The 19155-nt window shown below is 39.9% G+C and overlaps 1 protein-coding gene across 2 annotated transcripts in view; it reads right to left on the reverse strand.

The window, feature by feature from the left end:
- SBNO1 (strawberry notch homolog 1) overlaps nucleotides 1-19155 on the reverse strand; it is a 52581-nt gene that overhangs the window by 10237 nt on the left and 23189 nt on the right. For both annotated transcript variants that reach the window (XM_084867774.1, XM_084867773.1), the window contains 17 exons: nucleotides 18976-19081; nucleotides 18687-18840; nucleotides 18064-18246; nucleotides 17429-17526; nucleotides 15331-15482; nucleotides 13144-13341; nucleotides 12602-12769; nucleotides 12325-12500; nucleotides 11732-11863; nucleotides 10800-10935; nucleotides 9895-10007; nucleotides 9744-9815; nucleotides 9215-9314; nucleotides 5546-5620; nucleotides 4005-4151; nucleotides 3638-3732; nucleotides 3449-3541 (listed from right to left, as the gene is read on the reverse strand). In XM_084867774.1, the coding sequence (XP_084723900.1) occupies nucleotides 3449-3541; nucleotides 3638-3732; nucleotides 4005-4151; nucleotides 5546-5620; nucleotides 9215-9314; nucleotides 9744-9815; nucleotides 9895-10007; nucleotides 10800-10935; nucleotides 11732-11863; nucleotides 12325-12500; nucleotides 12602-12769; nucleotides 13144-13341; nucleotides 15331-15482; nucleotides 17429-17526; nucleotides 18064-18246; nucleotides 18687-18840; nucleotides 18976-19081 (2198 nt within the window). The remainder of the gene's footprint in view (nucleotides 1-3448; nucleotides 3542-3637; nucleotides 3733-4004; nucleotides 4152-5545; nucleotides 5621-9214; nucleotides 9315-9743; nucleotides 9816-9894; nucleotides 10008-10799; nucleotides 10936-11731; nucleotides 11864-12324; nucleotides 12501-12601; nucleotides 12770-13143; nucleotides 13342-15330; nucleotides 15483-17428; nucleotides 17527-18063; nucleotides 18247-18686; nucleotides 18841-18975; nucleotides 19082-19155) is intronic.

Raw genomic sequence — 19155 nt, forward strand, 5'->3', positions numbered from 1 at the left:
ACCCCACGCTGCCCCAGGGAGATCCAGTGAACAAGAACCACATAACTACATATGTAGAAGTGGAAGAAAAGAATGCACCTGACAAATGACAGTACTTACATAAATTTTTTAAAGTCAGAATTATGAAAGAAATCCTAGGAAAAAGGAGTTATAAGAAGCCCCATTTAATTAAGGGAAAAGTAAGATTGGAAAATTAATATCTCCTTTAAAGCAGAGGTCACCAACTTTTCAGACCTCATGGACCACCAGAGGTCCTCAGACCAACGATTGGGGACCGCTGCTTTAAGAATGGTTAATGATGACTAAGCAATAATCTATGACAGAAAATTGAAAGAAAAAGAACAGTTTCAAAGTGGAGACATTTCACCAGCTGCTCTACAACAGTTACAATTAAGGTCATTCTTACACTGATAAAAAGACAACATTTTACTTTTCATGGATATTAAAGATCCTTTGTCTTTTACTGGCTCAAATGATTTGAAACATTGTTTATATAATTCTGCAAAGTCAATAAAACAATGGTAAAGTGAAAATTACACTTTCAAATTTTTTTAATCAGTTGAAGTAAAACACTTGATAAACTTATGAAAGTACAATGTTTCAAGCAAATAACAGTGTGATCTGACTTGGTAGAGTCAAGTTCACTGTACTGTAGCCCAGTGTTCTAAATTCTGGCAGTAATTTAAAATGAAAAACAATAAGCAATACCCTTTGTGGACTAAGCAAAATCCATCTAAGGGAGAAATATGGATAAAACCTGGCTACTGTATTGATATCGTGGTTGATATTATAGTTCTGAAAACTGTTACCATTAGGGAAACTGGTGTACAAGAAGGTTCTCTGTATTCTTTCTTATAACCTCATGGGAATTTATAATGATCTAAGTAAGGTTTTCAAATAAGCAAACAAACAAGGAGCCAGATCCCATTTGAGAGCTTTTGCTCTTGGATCGGGGATCAGTAAACCAGGCTTGTGGACCAGTGTGGCCTGCAGCTCCCAAGTGTAACAGTGGTAGCAGGGGAGGGAGGGAGGGAGCAAGGAGGAAAAGCCAAAACAGAGACGATATATAGCCTGCAAAACCTGCAATATTTACTCTCTGCCCCTTTACAGAAGGCAAGCAGGACTCCTGCTTAGATAGTGTCCATGTCTGGCACTGCCTGCAGCATCACAGACACTCCACTGCACACAGTAGCATCTTGAACCAGGCGTCACTGACAGTCAATCACTCCATAAACATCAATGTGTGTGTGTGTGTGTGTGTGTGTGTATGTGTGTATAAAAGGCTAAGTGACGGGTTGGTAAGTATGATGTGCAATAACCACCAGGGGGCAGACACTCAACACAGGAGCTGCAAAGCAACAGCAACTTTACAGAGTGCCCTCTCCCACTCTGGGGCCTCTCAGGGGATATTGGACTGCTGGCTTTGGCCCAATCCCGACAGGCCAGGTGGAGGGACCCCACCTGTTGGAGGAACCCCGCTCACTCTGCAGACCCTTTCGAGCCCCAGCACCGCCCCAGGTGCAGCTTGCTGGAGAGGGACCGCGGGAGGTTGGCTCCAGGGTGTATCTGGCCCATCTCGCCCAGTCCTCCCCGATGGCCACCTTCTAATTAATTTTCTTTCAATATGCATGTGTCCATGTACCGGACCTCTAGTTTACAAATAAAAAGCAAAAGTGGTAAACCCACCCCGTGGAATATGATTCCACTACAAAAAGCAAGGTTTTCTGAAACAGGCCACAGCACAGACAGATGAACCTAAAAACATGTCGAGTGAAAGAAAACACAAAAGGACAAAGAATGCTTCCACTTAGATATGAAAATGCAGAGACAGAAAACAGACTAGAGGCTTCCAGGCGGCATGGGAAGGGGAAATGGGAGTTATAGTTTAACGCTTTTTTTTTTTTTTATTGATTTTTTTTACAAAGAGGGAGAGAGAGGGATAGAGAGTCAGAAACATTGATGAGAGAGAATCATCGATAAGCTGCCTCTTGCACACCCCCTACTGAGGATGTGCCTGCAACCAAGGTACATGCCCTTGACCAGAATCGAACCTGGGACCCTTGAGTCCGCAGGCTGACGCTCTATCCACTGAGCCAAACAGGTTTCGGCTAGTTTAACGCTTATAGTTACTATTTGGGATGATGAAAAGGCTTTGGAAATAATGGTGATGGTTGTACAGCATTGTGAATAAAATTAATGCCACTCAATTATACACTTAAATATGGTCAAAGTAGCAAATTTTGTTATATAAACACTTATGTGGATAAATTGTATGGTATATGAATTATTCTATATAATAAAGCATAATATACTAAGTGTCCGATTGATTGATCAACCATTCAGTTGACTATTCAACCAGTGGCTATGATGCGCACTGACCACCAGGGGGCAGATGCTCAGAAAGTAGGTTAGCTTGCTGCTGGGGTCCAGCCAATAGGGACTGGGTGAGAGGGCTGGACATGCCCTGGAGCTCTCCCACAGTCCCTCCCAGGCCTGCCGGCCCCCATAGGACCTGATAGCCGCCAGGCCAAGGGACCCAACCTGTGCACCAATTCACGTACTGGGTAACTAGTATTTTAATAAAACTGTTTAAAAAAAAAAAAAGGGGGGGGGGGCAGAGATAGATAGAAGGTATTAGAAAAAGGCAAAATCTGCCCTGGCCTAGAAAAGCTCAGTTGGTTAGTGTATTGGGTGTTTGATCCCTTGTCAGGGCATATACAAGAATCAACTAATGAATGCATAAACGAGTGGAACAAGTCATTGACTCTCTCTCTCTCTCTCTCAAAATCAATAAAATAAATTTTAAAATTGCATCTAATAACATCTATTCAATATACTAAATTAAATTGTACATGAATAGAAAAACCCACAATTACAGTGATAAATTATCAACCAGAGAAGGCTAAATATAATTGGGAAATATGCTCAAAGGCAAGATGAGAATCATAATGCTGGTAATGAAAACACATATCTAGATAGTTCGCATCTAAAGGAAACGAGTCTTGCCGAAACCGGTTTGGCTCAGTGGTAGAGCATCAGTCTGCAGACTGAAAGGTCCGGGGTTCGATTCCGGTCAAGGGCATGTACCTTGGTTGTGGACACATCCCCAGTAGGAGGTGTGCAAGAGGCAGCTGGTCGATGTTTCTCTCTCATTGATGTTTCTAGCTCTCTATCTCTCTCCCTTCCTCACTGAAAAAAATAAATAAAATAAGTAAATAAATAAAGGAAATGAATCTTGCCAACGTGGCTCAGGGGTTGAGCAGCAAACCATGAACCAGGAGGTTGGGGCATATGCCCAGTTTGTGGGCTCGATCCCCCAATGTGGGGTGTGCAGGAGGCAATCAATGATTCTCTCTCATCATTGATGTTTCAATCTCTCTCACCATTCCTTTCTGAAATAAATATAAATTTTAAAAAGTAAATAAATACAATAAAAAACAAGTCTTACCTGCAGTGACAAGTAAAAGCCATCGTCTGGTCCTGTGAGCTCAGCCCAAATCTTGGTTGCTTCCTCCCAGGACATCCCTCGCTCCACACTAATCTATAAGAGAAACAATGACAGTTAAATTAGAGTCACTCTGGTGAGTGCCTATCACAGAAGGACAGCACACTAGTGTCACATGACTGCCAGACTTACTGTATATAACTCTACATGACCAGAGGTTGAATATCCTGGAGTCAGAAACTTCTTAACGTCACTTTTCCTCACTTTCTCATCTCCAGAACCCAGATCTTAAATAAGAAGAAAGCAGCATATAAATGTAAAAAGAACATTTTATCAGGAATACACGTTTAAAATTTTTCCCACTGCTCTCTCTGGCTGGTGTGGCTCAGTTGGTTGGGCACCGTCCTGTGAACCAAAAGGTTTGGTTTCCAGTCAGGGCACATGCCTGGGGTGTGGGTTCAATCCCCAGTAGGGGATGTGTAAGAGACAGCCAATCGATGTTCCTCTCTCCTTCTCCCTAACCCTCCCGAAAAATCAATTAAAAAAATTCCCCACTTACCTAAGATTCCCATATCGTATCTTCCATTTTTTTTGGCATTTTGAACAACTGCAGTGAGTGTGTCTGCAAAATACTGAAATAACGCATTCTGTTGGTGCACCTCCATACCCAAAATTCTATTTAGGAATTTCCCAATGTTGTTATAATCTGCAATGACAAGATTATAGGAACCAATTTAATGCACAAAATGTAAGCTTAGTTCAAAGTCTCGCTTTCTCCTCTAAAGTTTTCATCACACTTCCTGCACTGTTCCCAAAACAGCTTCAATCAATTTCTACCTCAAGCAACTAGCATGGCCATAGCCCATGATAAAAGGATGTTTGCTGAACTGAATTTTTGCATCTTCAACTTCACTTATTAAAAGTACGAACATAATTTAGCACGAAAACGTTCATTCTCCAACATCAAGTGTCAGCTAGTCAAGTGTTAAGTGTCAGACGTCAGTGAAGCTCAACTTTGGCTGCACAATTAGGATGTCTCAGAGCTTGGGCCCCGCTGGCATGGCTCAGTGGTTGAGTGTCGACTTATGGACCAGGAAAGGTCACAGTTCAATTCCCGGTCAGGGCATATGCCTGGGTTGCAGGCTTAATCCCTAGTGTGGGGCGTGCAGGAGGCAGCTGATCAATGCTTCTTTTTCATCATGATGTTTCTCTCTCTTCCTCTCCCTTCCTCTCTGGAAGGTAACCATGCCTGAGCTCTAGCCCTGACTTCAGTATTTTTTAAGAACTTGGCAGCTGATCATATGCGCAACCTGGGATGAGAGTTGTTGCTATTTAGACAGAAGTTGAAGCTCTTTTGAGTAACCAGAGAAGAAAAACACCACCCAGAGTGCTTTGTGAGCACTCAGTAATGAGGGATTAAAAATTACAAACTGAGGCACATCCCCAGTGGGGGATGTGCAAGAGGCAGCTGATCAATGATTCTCTCTCATCGATGTTTCTAACTCTCTATCCCTCTTTCTTCCTCTCTGTAAAAAATCAATAAAATATATTAAAAAAAAAAAAAAATTACAAACTGTGTTGGCCTGCAGACTGAAAGGTCCCAGGTTCGATTCCAGTCAAGGGCATGTACCATAGTTGCGGGCACATCCCCAGCAAGAGGCAGCTGATTGATGATTCTCATCCATGTTTCTAACTCTCTATCCCTCTCCCTTCCTCTCTGTAAAAAAAACAATAAAATATTAAAAATAAAAAAATAAAATTACAAACTTGAGCAGAAGCCGGTTTGGCTCAGTGGACAGAGAGGTCTGCGGACTGAGAGGTCCCAGGTTTGATTCTGGTCAGGGGCATGTACATTGGTTGTGGGCACATCCTCGGTGGGGGTTATGTGGGAGGCAGCTGGTCGATGGTTCTCTCTCATCGATGTTTCTGGTTCTCTGTCTCTCTCCCTTCCTCTCTGTAAAAAAATCAATAAAATATATATATTTTTTTAAAAATTACAAACTTGAACCTCCCCCTTGGAGTTGATAAAGGCATAAATAACAAAATGGGCTTTACGAAAACAGCAACAGCTTTGTGTATATACAAAACTAATACCAGTACCTTTATCTAGAGTTAGAATTCCTGAGCGGTCTTCTACATTTATCAGGCCAACCCCTATCAGTCCTTGCCGAACATCTGTAAGAAAATAAATTAATAAAAAATCTCAAAACCCAAATGAACCGTCACGTGCCTAATCAAATTAGATCAAGTTCTAGCACTAAGACAGAAGCTATGTATCTTCCACAGTTCCTATTAGCCAAATTAAATGGAATCAACAGGACCAAAGGTCTTTAGACACTCAGAACTCCTACAGTACATAAGCCTCACACTCTAGTTTAGTATCGATATTTCATTTAATATCTTATGGCCCTGGCTGGGTTGATTAGAGCATCATCCTGATACACCAAGGTTGCTGATTCAATTCCTGGTCAGGTTACATAAATACAAGAGTCAACCAATGAATACATAAATAAGAGGAATAAAAAAATCATGTTTCGCCGAGACTGGTTTGGCTCAGTGGATAGAGCGTCGGCCTGCGGACTGAAAGGTCCTGGGTTCGATTCCGGTCAAGGGCATGTACCTTGGTTGCGGGGACATCTCCAGTAGGGGGTGTGCAGGAGGCAGCTGATCAATGACTCTCTCTTATCGATGTTTCTAACTCTCTGTCCCTCTCTCTTCCTCTCTGTGAAAAATCAATAAAATATATTTTTTTAAAAACAACGAAAAAAATCGATGTTTCTCTCTCTAAAATAAAATTTTTAAAACCTCATCTTCCCAACAGTAATCTTTGGCAGTGGATATCTTTGACTACCAGCTGTCACCCATAGAATTTGCAACAAAAAACAACATCTGTAATAGTAAGCATGTTCTGAATTTTGTTACTAAGAGAGCAGTTTCTGGACCTTTAAAAAACACTGGTGTCTTACAGAATAAAGAAGTGAGGGAAAGGTCAACAGGAAGCATGACGACATTGTTTACACACTTCATTCTGCATGGTCAAAACTGTCTAGATTCTGCAGATGACAACTGTGTGGCCAGTGACCTCTACTGCAAAAACTTCTTTGGGAACCCTTCCTGTCCCCATAAATTACTTGTATGGGGGGGCAAATGTAGGTTTAGTTGTTCCTATGAGAAATCACATTAAATACAAAAATTAAGTACCCACAACTGTAAACCTACTTTTGCCACACCCTGACCAAAAGGATATAATCCCAGAACTGTCTGTAATGGCAAACACAGGAAAGCCTACTAAATGCCAGTTATTAAATAACTAGAAAAACTTATATGAGCTAGCTCCTAAAAAGGTACTAAAGAACATTATGCAGCTCCTAAAAAAGTTTTATTGTTACAGTTAGTGGCTTGTAAGAGATGCCAGCAAGGTATTCAGTGAGAAGTACTTTGTAAAAGCAGTATTAACTGCATTTAAAAAATAAGATGTAGTTAGATGAAAATGGGAGAAAATATGCTGGAAGGCTGTCACTGTTTAGATTGTCAACATCTGTAACCTTGATGGTGGAAATGAAGGTGGGAGTTAAGTCAAGACTGACTCCTCACCATACACTTTAGGTTTCTTTCCTTACTTACAATGAGTAAGTAACATGTAATTTTAACGAGAAGGGGAGAGGAAGAGAGACAACAAGGCCAAGACTATAGAACTGGAAATGCCCTTCCAGTGAAAACTCTAACTCTACAATGATACATCTTACTACTTCTTACATCTATTTTCCAAAATATATTCATAGTTTCCTGAGCTACTGAATCGATCTGGACTACTTACATTTATGGGGTAGAGTCTATACTACAGATCTGAGAGATAGGTCTAAGAATTTCCTTAACACTACCTAGAATTTTCTTTTATTTAATATTAGTGGCCCATTGCATGAAATTCGTGCACATCAAAAGGGAATTAATTAGCCGAAACCGGTTTGGCTCAGTGGATAGAGCGTCGGCCTGTGGACTGAAGGATCCCAGGTTCAATTCTGGTCTAGGGCATGTACCTTGGTTGCAGGCACATCCCTAGTAGGGGGTATGCAGGAGGCAGCTGGTCGATGTCTCTCTCATCGATGTTTCTATCTCTCTCTCTCTCCCCCTTCCTCTCTGTAAAAAATCAATTAAAAAAAATATATATATATATATATATTTTTTTTTAATATATTTTATTGATTTTTTAAAAAATCAATTAAAAAAAAATATATATATATATATATATATATATTTTTTTTTTTAATATATTTTATTGATTTTTTACAGAGAGGAAGAGAGAGGGACAGAGAGTTAGAAACATCGATGAGAGAGAGTCATCAATCAGCTGCCTCTTGCACACCCTCCACTGGGGGGATGTGCCTGCAACCAAGGTACATGCTCTTGACCAGAATCGAACCCGGGACCTTTCAGTCCGCAGGCCGACTCTCTATCCACTGAGCCAAACTGGTTTCGGCTAAAATATGTTTTTTTAAATATTAGTAAAATGTATATGAAAATCTCCCCTGTCAAGAGTCTGGGGTGCACCACGGGGCCCAAAGTCAAGTCCCCGCTGACCCACTTGCGCCTTGAAATCTTATAATACCCAGCCCCAGCCAGTCCCTCCCATCAAGCCCCACAGGGAAGGGGGTCCAGCCTCAGGTCCCCCGACCCTGGCCCTGGGGGCATGGCTTCAGGTGCCCTGGCCCTGGCAAAGGGCATAATGACCATTTGTATATTATCTCTTTATATAGGATTAGAGACCCTCTGCACAACATTCGTGCACTGGTGTGTGTGTGTGTGTGTGTGTGTGTGTGTGTGTGTCCCTCAGCCCGGCCTACAACCTCTCACAGCCTGGACCCCTTGCTCCCTACAGTCCACCTGCAGCAAAGACAGGAGAGGCTCCCGCCACCACCACTGCACTCACCAGCCATGAGCCTGGCTTCCGGCTGAGCGCAGCTACCCATGTGGGAGCACAGTGACCACCAGGGGGCAGCTCCTGCATTGAGCGTCTACCCCCTGGTGGTCAGTGCACATCATAGTGACTGGTTGTTCCGCCATTTGGTCTATTGCATATTAGCTTTTTATTATATAAGGATGAACATTTCCAAACACGTACATATGTAAATAAAATGCTGTGACCCCCCCACATTCTCATTACCCCATTTTAACAACTGTTAACACGTGGCCAATTTTATCTACCCCCCACCAATCTCCACAGATTATTAACCAAGGTACTTTAACTTTCAAATTTAATTATAAAAGCTATAGGACATAGTGATTTCAAAAGAACCTAAAAACACTTTCCTCCATCAATCTAGTAGTAACACACAGTACATTAGCAAGAGCAAAAACATCTTCACTTGAATAAAATTTAATAAATCGACTGCTTATTACAATTGATCAACTTAGGTGTCTAATAACTTTCAATTTCTAAGTTTTATAAAAAGTAAAAACGACACTGCACGTTAGAACAGGTTTGAGTACCTCATCAGTACTCATTTTCCTTTGTTATGATTATTCTTAAAATTTACCTTTGGCCAAAACTGGTTTGGCTCAGTGGTAGAGCGTCGGTCTGCGGACTGAAAGGTCCCAGGTTGGATTCCGGTCAAGGGCATGTACATTGGTTGTGGGCACATCCCCAGTAGGGGGTGTGCAAGAGGCAGCTGGTTGATGTTTCTCTCTCATCGACATTTCTAGCTCTCTATCTCTCTCCCTTCCTCCTCTCTATAAAATATCAATAAAATATATTAAAAAAAAAAAATTTACCTTTGAAGAATTCTCCAGGGTAGTCTGGAGGTGGTGATACCATAGGAGAATCTAGGTTTACAATGGATTTCATGACAATTTCTAATGCATTTCTTCCATACTGCAATAAAACAAATAAACAAACCAATTTTAACATTTGGGTACTCTTTAGTCACACTGCCAAGTCAATACTATAAAAATGATAATTATATCACAGAATCAAAAACAGCAGAAATAAATTAACTTTGTATATATTCTGCACTGCCTAATGCCTACTTCACATAGCAGACATTCAATCAAGAACTTCTGGGAACTTACATCTCATTCATTCACAAACAGGTGTTACAGTCCTATTTTCAAGAGGAATAAAAAGATAACTATATTGCAGAGCTGATCACTGAAGACCTGTGAAATCTTGTCTTCCTGCCTATGGGAAACCATGATTTTACAGCAAAACACGGAGCGGTAGCACTGCTAGGTTTTCAACAGCCCCCACCTTCCGAGAACCCAGCACACTACTGCGAGACCAGAGATGGAATCTGAAATGTACCTTATTGTCAAAGTTGAACCTGCTCAAATCTCTGGATTCTGTTGCTCTTCTGTCACCATGTGTAAGTGCCCCCTATCAAAACATAAAATTTCCAATCAGACAGGTAACATACACCAGACTTTACATACATCTATACAATTCCTAAACTTACCAAACTCTCAAGTCTTTTAGCAACAATAGATGCAAATCTTTGTTCTCCCGCCAATTCAGAAATTAGAAAGACATATTCAGGTGCAGTAACTTGGTTTGATCTATGCGTTCGTCCTGTAACCACATTAAAAAAATAAATCAGATTGTATTCACTAGAAACAGAGAATTCTGAGATCTATTCCTAACATTTAACACTAAGATGGGATTCAGAAACCCTGAAACAAGAGGGAAAGTATAGAACTGTTAAATGTGAAACATATCACTATTGCTACCCCAGTTTGGTTAACCACAATGTTGCTGATGCACAGCTGCTCTGGATTCTGCCCAGATTCTTGTTTATAATCACCGGGTCCCAGGGACATGAAGATGGAAGGAGGGGAGGAGCAATGTGCCTGAGTGAAGGGCTGTGGGGATTGAAAAGGACATGAGCAGCAGCTGCTCTGACATGCCCTGACCAACCTAAAGGTCTGTAATGAAGACACGCCTGAGAAACCCTGTTCTAGGAGAGAATGGCACAAGCCCAATGAAGCCCCACTGCAGATCTTTTACATCTTTTTATTTTTATTGATTTTTTACAGAGAGGAATTTAGAGAGATAAAGTTAGAAACATGAATGAAGAGAAATACCTATCAGCTGCCTCTTGCACACCCCCCACTGGGGATGTGCCCACAACCAAGGTACATGCCCTTGACCGGAATCAAACCCGGAACCCCTCAGTCCACAGGCTGATGTTATATCTACTGAGCCAAATTGATTTCAGCTCCCTTACATCTTTTAAAACAGGTATGAAAGAAAAAATATTAAATAAGTAAAACAAGCATAAATTCATGATGTAGTACATAAGGTACATGCTACACACAACACTTCCAAAATCTACATGTATGTGGAGTTTAAGATGTCCCTTACCAAACTGCTGAATGGCTCTGTCTGCACTCCAGGGCAACTCCAAAGTCATGTGAACTCGCCGTCGTTGATTCTTGGCTCTCCGATCTGCTTGTAATGAAATACCTGAGCTGGCAGCTTCCGAGATGATAGCAATATTCTGTATCAAATATAAGAGTAAAACAAGGTAGTCTTTGCACAAAGACAAGCAGGGAAGTGTAAATAAAGTCCTTAGGTAGATTACTGGGGATCCATCAATACCAGCTCTCCTCTTCCTAAACTACAGAAACCCCCGGTTTAGCTGGGTGCATGGAGGCCCAGAGTGAAGATTACATTTCCCAGGCTCCCTTGAAGCTAAGTGTGGACATGCTCCAGCCAGTAGGCAGTGATAATGTGAACAAGGTCCAGGAAATGTCCTTAAAGTTTAGAACATGCCAGTATGGCTTAGTGGTTGAACAACAACCCATGAACCCGGAGGTCACAGTTCATTCCCGGTCAGGGCACATGCCCAGATTTCAGGCTTGATCCCCAATTGAGGGTGTGTAGGAGGCAGCCCTTCTATGATTCTCTCTTATCATTGATGTTTCTCTCCCTCTCCCTCTCCCTCCTCTCTGAAACGAATTTTAAAAATATTTTTGAAAATATATAAAACATGTAAATGTTCGATGTTTGTGTAAAATTACTAAAAAAAAAAAAAAGGATAATATTCAACAGGGACAATTCATATTAAAAGAAAAAAACCTTCTAAAGATTAATCTAGGGGACCCTTTCCCCCTCCCCCTGTGGGAGTCTGTACTTGTTCTTTAATAAATTTCCACCTCTGCTATACAAAAAAAAAAAAAAAAAAAAAAAAAAAAAGATTAATCTAAATGTCTAACTATATGGACAGTATTCTTGTCGCTGAAAAGCATTCCACAAAAGGAAGGAAAAAAAGAAAGCATCCCAGGAAAACATACCTTATCTCCATCCATAAACCTTTGTTTTTCTGTGATATTTAATATTTCCACGGGGACGTCAAGTTCAGATCTTGACTCATAAGATATGCTTCCATCATCGTTGCTTACGACCCTCCCCTTGCGGCCCGTCATCTGAAAAGCCAAACAAACCGTGCCACTTACAAATTGCCACTTAAAATCGAGGTGCCTGATTCAGACCCAGGACTCCTTCCCCGCAGAAACCTGGTGCGAGGCAAAAGGGATGATGAGCCAACCTGGGTTGCACAGCCTGCACTGCACCAGGCACTGCGGGAGAGACATTGCAACATAGCCCCTGGTTTTGAAAAGTTCAGATTCCAGTGGAGATAGCAGACATGTGGCAACGATCAGATGCCGCCTGCGGCGCAGGGACAGAGGGGAGTGTCTCAAGACAGACAGGCAGATACTAGGAGCTTGGGATGAGAACAGAATAAGAACAAGGGCCCTAAGATCTGCGGAAACTATAATAGACAGATCATTATGTGATGATCCCCAAAATATCACTCATTCTTCAGGGTTTTAAAGGTGGCAAAAATTACCAAGGAGAGACACAGCCCTGCTCAAATCCTACATACCTCAGCAACATTCTCAGGACCGCCAAGTTCATCAATCAGCTCATCCAGGGTATTAGGAGGGAGGTCTTCAGCTAATTTTTCTAGTTTATCAAGTAGGTCTTTCTTCATTTGCTGGGCCCTTTCCACGGCATCCTGACTTGTTATAAGGCTGCTGTTGCTGTTGGTATTGCTGTTAGCTAGATAAAGTACATTTGTTAAAAACCAATAAAGTTTAAACATTTGTTTTGTTTAAATAAAAAGTACATTTCACAGACAAAGCAAGCTTTCACATGGATACCTGGTGCACTGTTAGGAGCAGGTGAAATAACTGGTGTGGACGAAAAACTAGGTCGTTTTGATCCAAGACCTGATGCTAATAAGGCACTTTGAATAGAATCTGGATCTATACTTTTCTTTCTTTTTTTATCTTTGTTTTTCTTGTGGTCTTTTCTGATTAACCAAGGATCTGAAAGTTAAGAGAAGATAGGTGTCAAATCATTTGTTAAACAAGTGGGAATCTTCAAAGGACAGGACCATTGAGCTTTTTTGTATTGTTAACAGATAACTTGTAAACGGTCTCCAACCACAATGTCCAGTGCATCCTCACACAAGTCCATGGTGTGAGGTTAAAATAACTGCAAAACTAAGATCATCTCACCTAAGTGAGCTAACCCTCCAGATGACAGACAGCCGAGGAGCTCTCCACCAAGCAAAACTATAGAATCTGTGTCATGTGTTTACTTCACAGAGGATAAAAGGTGTTAGTTATTACAATATCCCACGTCAAATACCCAGAAGGAATGGCCCCTCAGCTTCCGTCCGTCACACTGATGAACTCACCATCCTCATCGTCCTCACTGGACTCATCTCTAAACGGGTTGAAGTCATCGTCATCTCCAGAACTCAGGTTCTTGGAACTCGCATAGTCACTCTCTTCGTTATCAGAGGCATCGGATTCGCTCCCGCTGTCGTCAGAGCTGCTCCCAGTGAGGCCTCCCACTTTCCGTGCTTTCTTGGCTTCTCGAGTTATTTCGTCACCTACCCTCAAACCCCGGACAAGACAGTCAGCCAAACAAACACAATGTCCTCAAAATCCAAGAAATCACATTTAGTTCATGAGTTAATTCAAATGAGACCGGTAGCAGAGAAGCATTTATGTAAATATACAAGAAGAAATAAAATTTACAAAAAAGCGCTAACCTTTTGGACTACCAGAAATTAGGTTATGTTCAATTTATTCTTAAGAAAAAATTGCAGACAAATGTAAAAACTTAAGACTGCCTTCAAGTGCACAAGTTTCAAATGAAATCAGAACAGAGATAAAAAAAAGAATCTCTGGTGCTGTCACAATTTGTTTATCAAGCTGAGAGAAAAAGTCTAAATAATCAGTTTTACAGAATACTTAAAAAAAATATATTAAAGCCCTAGCCGGTTTGGCTCAGTCGATAAAGTGTCGGCCTGCAGACTCAAGAATCATAGGTTTGATTCCAGTTAAGGGCACATGCCTGGGTTGTGGGCTTGATCCCTCATGGTGTGTGTGTATGTGTGGCAGCGAGATTTTCTCTTATCATTGATGTTTTTATCTCTCCCTCTCTCTTCCTCTCTGAAATCAATAAAGAGATATATATATACACACACACACATACACACACACACACACACACACATATAAATTTGCTGGAATACAGCTGACTCTTGACAGCATGGGTCTGAACTGCATAAGTCCACTTATGTGCTGATCTTTTTCAGTAAGTACTGTGTCATTATTACAATCTAATGCTTTTAATAAACATTTCCTTTTCTCTGTCTTAGTTTATTATAAAGATACAGTATATAATACACAGAATATAACACAAAAAATGTGTTAACTGTCCGTGTTATTGGTAAGGCTTACAGTCAACAACAGGTTGTTAGTAGTTAGGTTTTGGGGGAGTCAAAAGTTGCACAGATTTTTTCACTTGAGGGGGGTTGCTGCTAACTCTTGTGTTGTTCAAGGTTCAACAGTACAAACAATAGATAAAAATGTTCTTTTAAAGCCACAGAAGGTGCCGATTTGAATTATGTTACTTAATATTCAGAAGATATCTGAAACAGCATTACTTTTCATGCCATGACACTAAGATAATAAAAACACTGCCAATTATACTATAATAATCAAGCCACTTTCAGGCACATTAGAAAATGTATTTCTTAGAATGAATGAAACAAGGTTAAATTATCAGGCATTGTGTTTTGAGTTCACAGCATCAGGTTTCACAGTAAGTTATCACCCTTTATAAAGAGCCCGAGAAGGCAACGTCTCAAACAACTTAGTAAGCACCTTAACACAAACCCATGTTTGTATTACTATAAAATGTCTAACAAACATTGGCTCATGTATTTCAATTATGAAATAATAAACTAACAGAAGCCTCTTTAAATAAGACTATAAATACACATATGTGCAGTTTTGACAACATAAAGGCCTGGATTCTGCTTCCCATATATCACCCACTAGCTGTTGTGAACCTGAGAAACCTCCTTAACCTGTTTGCCTCCCTGTACCTTAATTTCCTGTCTACAAACTGAAAACCTAACTGCTTTCATAAGGATGCCAGTGCTTAGTACCAGGCTAGCACTATTTTTTAAAAATAAATTTTTATTGATTTCAGAGAGGGAGATGGACAGATAGAAACATCAATGATGAGAATCACTGATCGGCTGCCTCCTGCACACCCCACACTGGAGATCAAGCCCACAACCCGGGTCTGTGCCCTGACCGGCAACTGAACCGTGACCTACTGGTTCATAGGTCAATGCTCAACCACTGAGCCTCGCCAGCCGGGCCATGACAACACTATTCAAATGGTTCAAGCCATGATTTCAGAAGGGTTTCTTGTGCACTGGAAACTACATGAGGGACACTGAAAATATGTAGCCACTTGCTGATTCAATGAAAGTAGTTAATTCCCAAAATGTATCTGCTTCAAATGTGTACTATTTTTACCAACATTTAAAACAACAGCGCGTGCACACACACACACACACCTTTCCGCTTCTTTATTTTGTTTTCTTTACAAGGACTGTCCCTTGGTGAACTGTTGTTACTTGGAGCTGTCAAATCGATTCCCAGCAAACTATAAAGCTTTTTCCTGTCTGGAGCGGGGAAGTGTTTTTCGATGAGTGACTGCAACACTCCTCTGTAGAAGAGAGAGAAAGTGACAATGAGCTGTTTGGTTGTTTTGTTTTTTATTGATAATTAATATGCTTTGTTCAATCTTTCAAAATACTGATAATCCAACTCAAATGAATTTATTCTAAGCCAAGGCTGTCCAACTACAATATAATCCAATTGCAATATAATGCAAGTAAAAATTACTTTCCAGTTACTACATTAAAAAGTAAAAGAAAACGTAAAATTTTAACAATATATTTTAACTCATTATATATCATTATATATCATTTCAACATGTAATCAATTAACTATTTTGTTATTTTATCTGAAATCTTTGAAACTTGGTGTGTATTTTATACTTACAGAACAACTTAATTTGAACTAGCAAAGTCACCTCAATATCCACACATGCCTCGTGACTATCATTTTAGAAAGGGCAGTACTAGGCACTCAAGCACAGGAAAACACAGATTAGCAAGGGCATATTTTGCCTTTAAAAGTGTTTCTTATTTATATCTTTTTAAAAAGGAGCCATTTGAATGTATCCTCTAAAGTAGGGGTGTCGAACTCAATCAGAGAAGGGGCCAAAATCTAAAATCCAGCCTAAATCGCGGGCCGAATGGTTTACTGAACAGTCATAAACTGACAATGTCATAAACTGACAGCGGAGTGCAGTGATGACAGCGCGGTGCGGGCCACATTGCAAGGCCTGGCAGGCGGGCCTTGTGTTTGACACATGTGCTCTAAAGCTATGGTTGGCAAACTGCGGCTCTCGAGCCACATGCGGATCTTTGGCCCCTTGAGTGTAGCTCTTCCACAAAATATCACGGTCTGGGCGAGTCTATTTTGAAGAAGTAGCGTTAGAAGAAGTTTAAGTTTTAAAAATGTGGCTCTCAAAAGAAATTTCAGCCCTAACCGGTTTGGCTCAGTAGATAGACCATCACAGTCTGTGGACTCAAGGGTCCCAGGTTCGATTCCGGTCAAGGGCATGTACCTTGACTGCGCCCAAGTAGGGGTTGTGTAGGGAGCAGCTGATCGATGTTTCTCTCTCATCCATGTTTCTAACTCTCTATCCCTCTCCCTTTCTCTCTGTAAAAAAATCAATAAAAAATATATCTTTTTTTAAAAAAATTTCAATCGTTGTATTGTTGATATTTGGCTCTGTTGACTAATGAGTTTGCCGACCACTGCCCTAAAGCAAGAGATAGTATGGTGGCAAAAGTCATTTTGCTAATTTTATTACCACAGTAGGAGCTGGCAGGATAGGCAAACAAAATGAAATACAATGCCAAGACATTTTTCTAAAACTTTCAATTTCATGACTATTTGCAATTATTAGAGCTTTCTAACCTGGGACAAACTATACTTGTTGCTTATATACTTATTGAAATTGCAATTTCAAATATACAAATGTGAAAGTAAAACAGAAACTAGACCCAGCTGTCACATTTCCAAGAGGTGCAAAATAAACAAAAGTCAAGCCCTTTTATTAATCATCCAAACACTTGTATGATTAACTGCTGTCAAAATGCTTAACATTTCAGCATTTCTGTTGTTTTCCAATAGATACAATGTATGGATCCACAAAGAACTGCAAAAAATAATATCAGGAAAACTTAAAAAGATATAGGTGAATCAAAAATTTTAGCTTCAGGAAATGCCAAAATGAAGTTAATCTAAGCCAGTGATTTTCAACCAGTGTGCGGCAAGAATTTTTAAAACATCCAATACCAATGTTTAAAACGTAGGGGCACCGACCTCTTTTCCCTTAGGTTGTCAAATAAAACAATGGCAACAGCCAACACAACAGACATCCAGTATGAACCTATGAAAATTACACGTTTTTTTGGTCAGATTGGCAAAAATATATATATATTTTTTGATGTGCCACAGAATTTTCATTAGTTTATGTGTGCCATGAGATGAAAAAGGTTGACAATCTAAGTAAAAATTAAAAACTAAAATAATTACTTGGCCGTTGAAACAAAATCATTCAGCTCTCCCCCGCCCTCTTCCAAGGCTTCTAATGTTCTGGCTTCTCCTGTAGACTGCAGGCCAATTACAACACACTGGAGAAAAAGAAAATATAGTGATTATAAATAACAGCATGCAGCACATGGTTTTAAAAGACATTTTACATAATAAAATATTTCAAACAAGAATGAGGATTATTGTACACATGTGCTCATTTATTTAGTCTACATGTATTTGAGAGATGCTGCGTGAATAGAACTTAGCTAGGAAATAGCATACAGCAGTGGACACACTGGAAGCCCCATCCCAGATCTTTGTGTTTTAGGTAGAGATATATTCATCAAAAAGAAAAAAACCTGAATAAGTATATATCAGCAGTTATATCAACAGATGGCCAAATTATAGTCATGGTTATTTCTTTAGATTTTTTGAATTATCTAATTATTTATAACCACACGTTGCTAGTGTTATTTTAAAACCTGTATTTTTTAGTCTTAGCTGTATTAATACTTTACTACTATCCTTTAAAAAGAGCAAGCTTTATAGGAAACCTCAACACTCAAAAGGTTTAATTTAAAAAAAGCGAAACACATAACCAAAGAAGAAATCTCTTAATATGTTTTCCAACTTACTTTTCCATTCTTGATTTCCTCTCGAGCCAGCTGCACAACTCTCTTGACTTTGGATGCTATGCACAAGTATTTGAAAAACCTCTGGTGAGCAGACCAGAACTGACCCCACATGGACTTCTTCATGCGCTGCTCAGCATCAATAAGATCCGCAGCTTGCTGAAACCGCTCTCTTGCAATGACCCACTGAAGATGCACAACCAACATTTTAAGTATTTCAACTTTGAGTGCAAATTATTTTAAAATAACTGGTTCAATCAAATAATGCTATAAGCAAGACCATTTAACATTAATTTAATGAAGTATATTCAGTAATTTTGGGATCTCTAGAAAGGATTTTTAGAATGCTTACATAGCTGTCCCAAAATTCTTAAGAACTGATAAAGGTATTTTAGGAAATAATTACATTGATTTTTAAAACCATGCAACTTAAATAAATGGCTATTTCTAATAAATTAGGAAAGAGAAGACTCGGAATATTGGAAAATAAGGATATGGTGATGTGTTTTTTTTTCTGGGAGATATATATTCTCATGGGCTCACCCACATTACACTGAACAAAACTGACTAACAGAAACATTAGCAGGTGCATTAAAAATACTAGGAATTAAGGGGGGAAATCTCACCAGCTTGACTGCTTTGTTGTACATTTTTACATAGCTCTGAGAAAGAAGAACTTCCTCAATTTTGAAGGTCACTCCAGTAAAGCTCAGCTGTCGAGCAATGTACATTCCTCTAAGCTTCATATCCATAGCAACTATTTCCATGGCACCAACACCTCTGAATAAAATTAAAACACACAGTAACTATCATCAAATATAGTAGGGCTTTAACATATGGGAGAGAGGTTTTAGCAATACACATCTTTTAGACTGCTTCTGAGAGCAAACAGTGTACACTGTCAAGTTGCATTACCTCCGTTCCACTGCTTGAATAAAATCACTGAATTCTCTAAATGGAGTTCCTTCACCCCATATTCCAAGACGGTTCATATAGGCCATGTTTCGTGGTTCGGAAGCACCTGAAAAAGACCAAAATAAAAAGACCAAATATTACAGCTGAAAAAGACCACAGCTATCTTTTAAATAGTCAGCT

Source organism: Pipistrellus hanaki, assembly GCF_964339955.1.
Source record: "Pipistrellus hanaki genome assembly, chromosome: 19".
NCBI classification, from domain to species: Eukaryota; Metazoa; Chordata; class Mammalia; order Chiroptera; family Vespertilionidae; genus Pipistrellus; species Pipistrellus hanaki.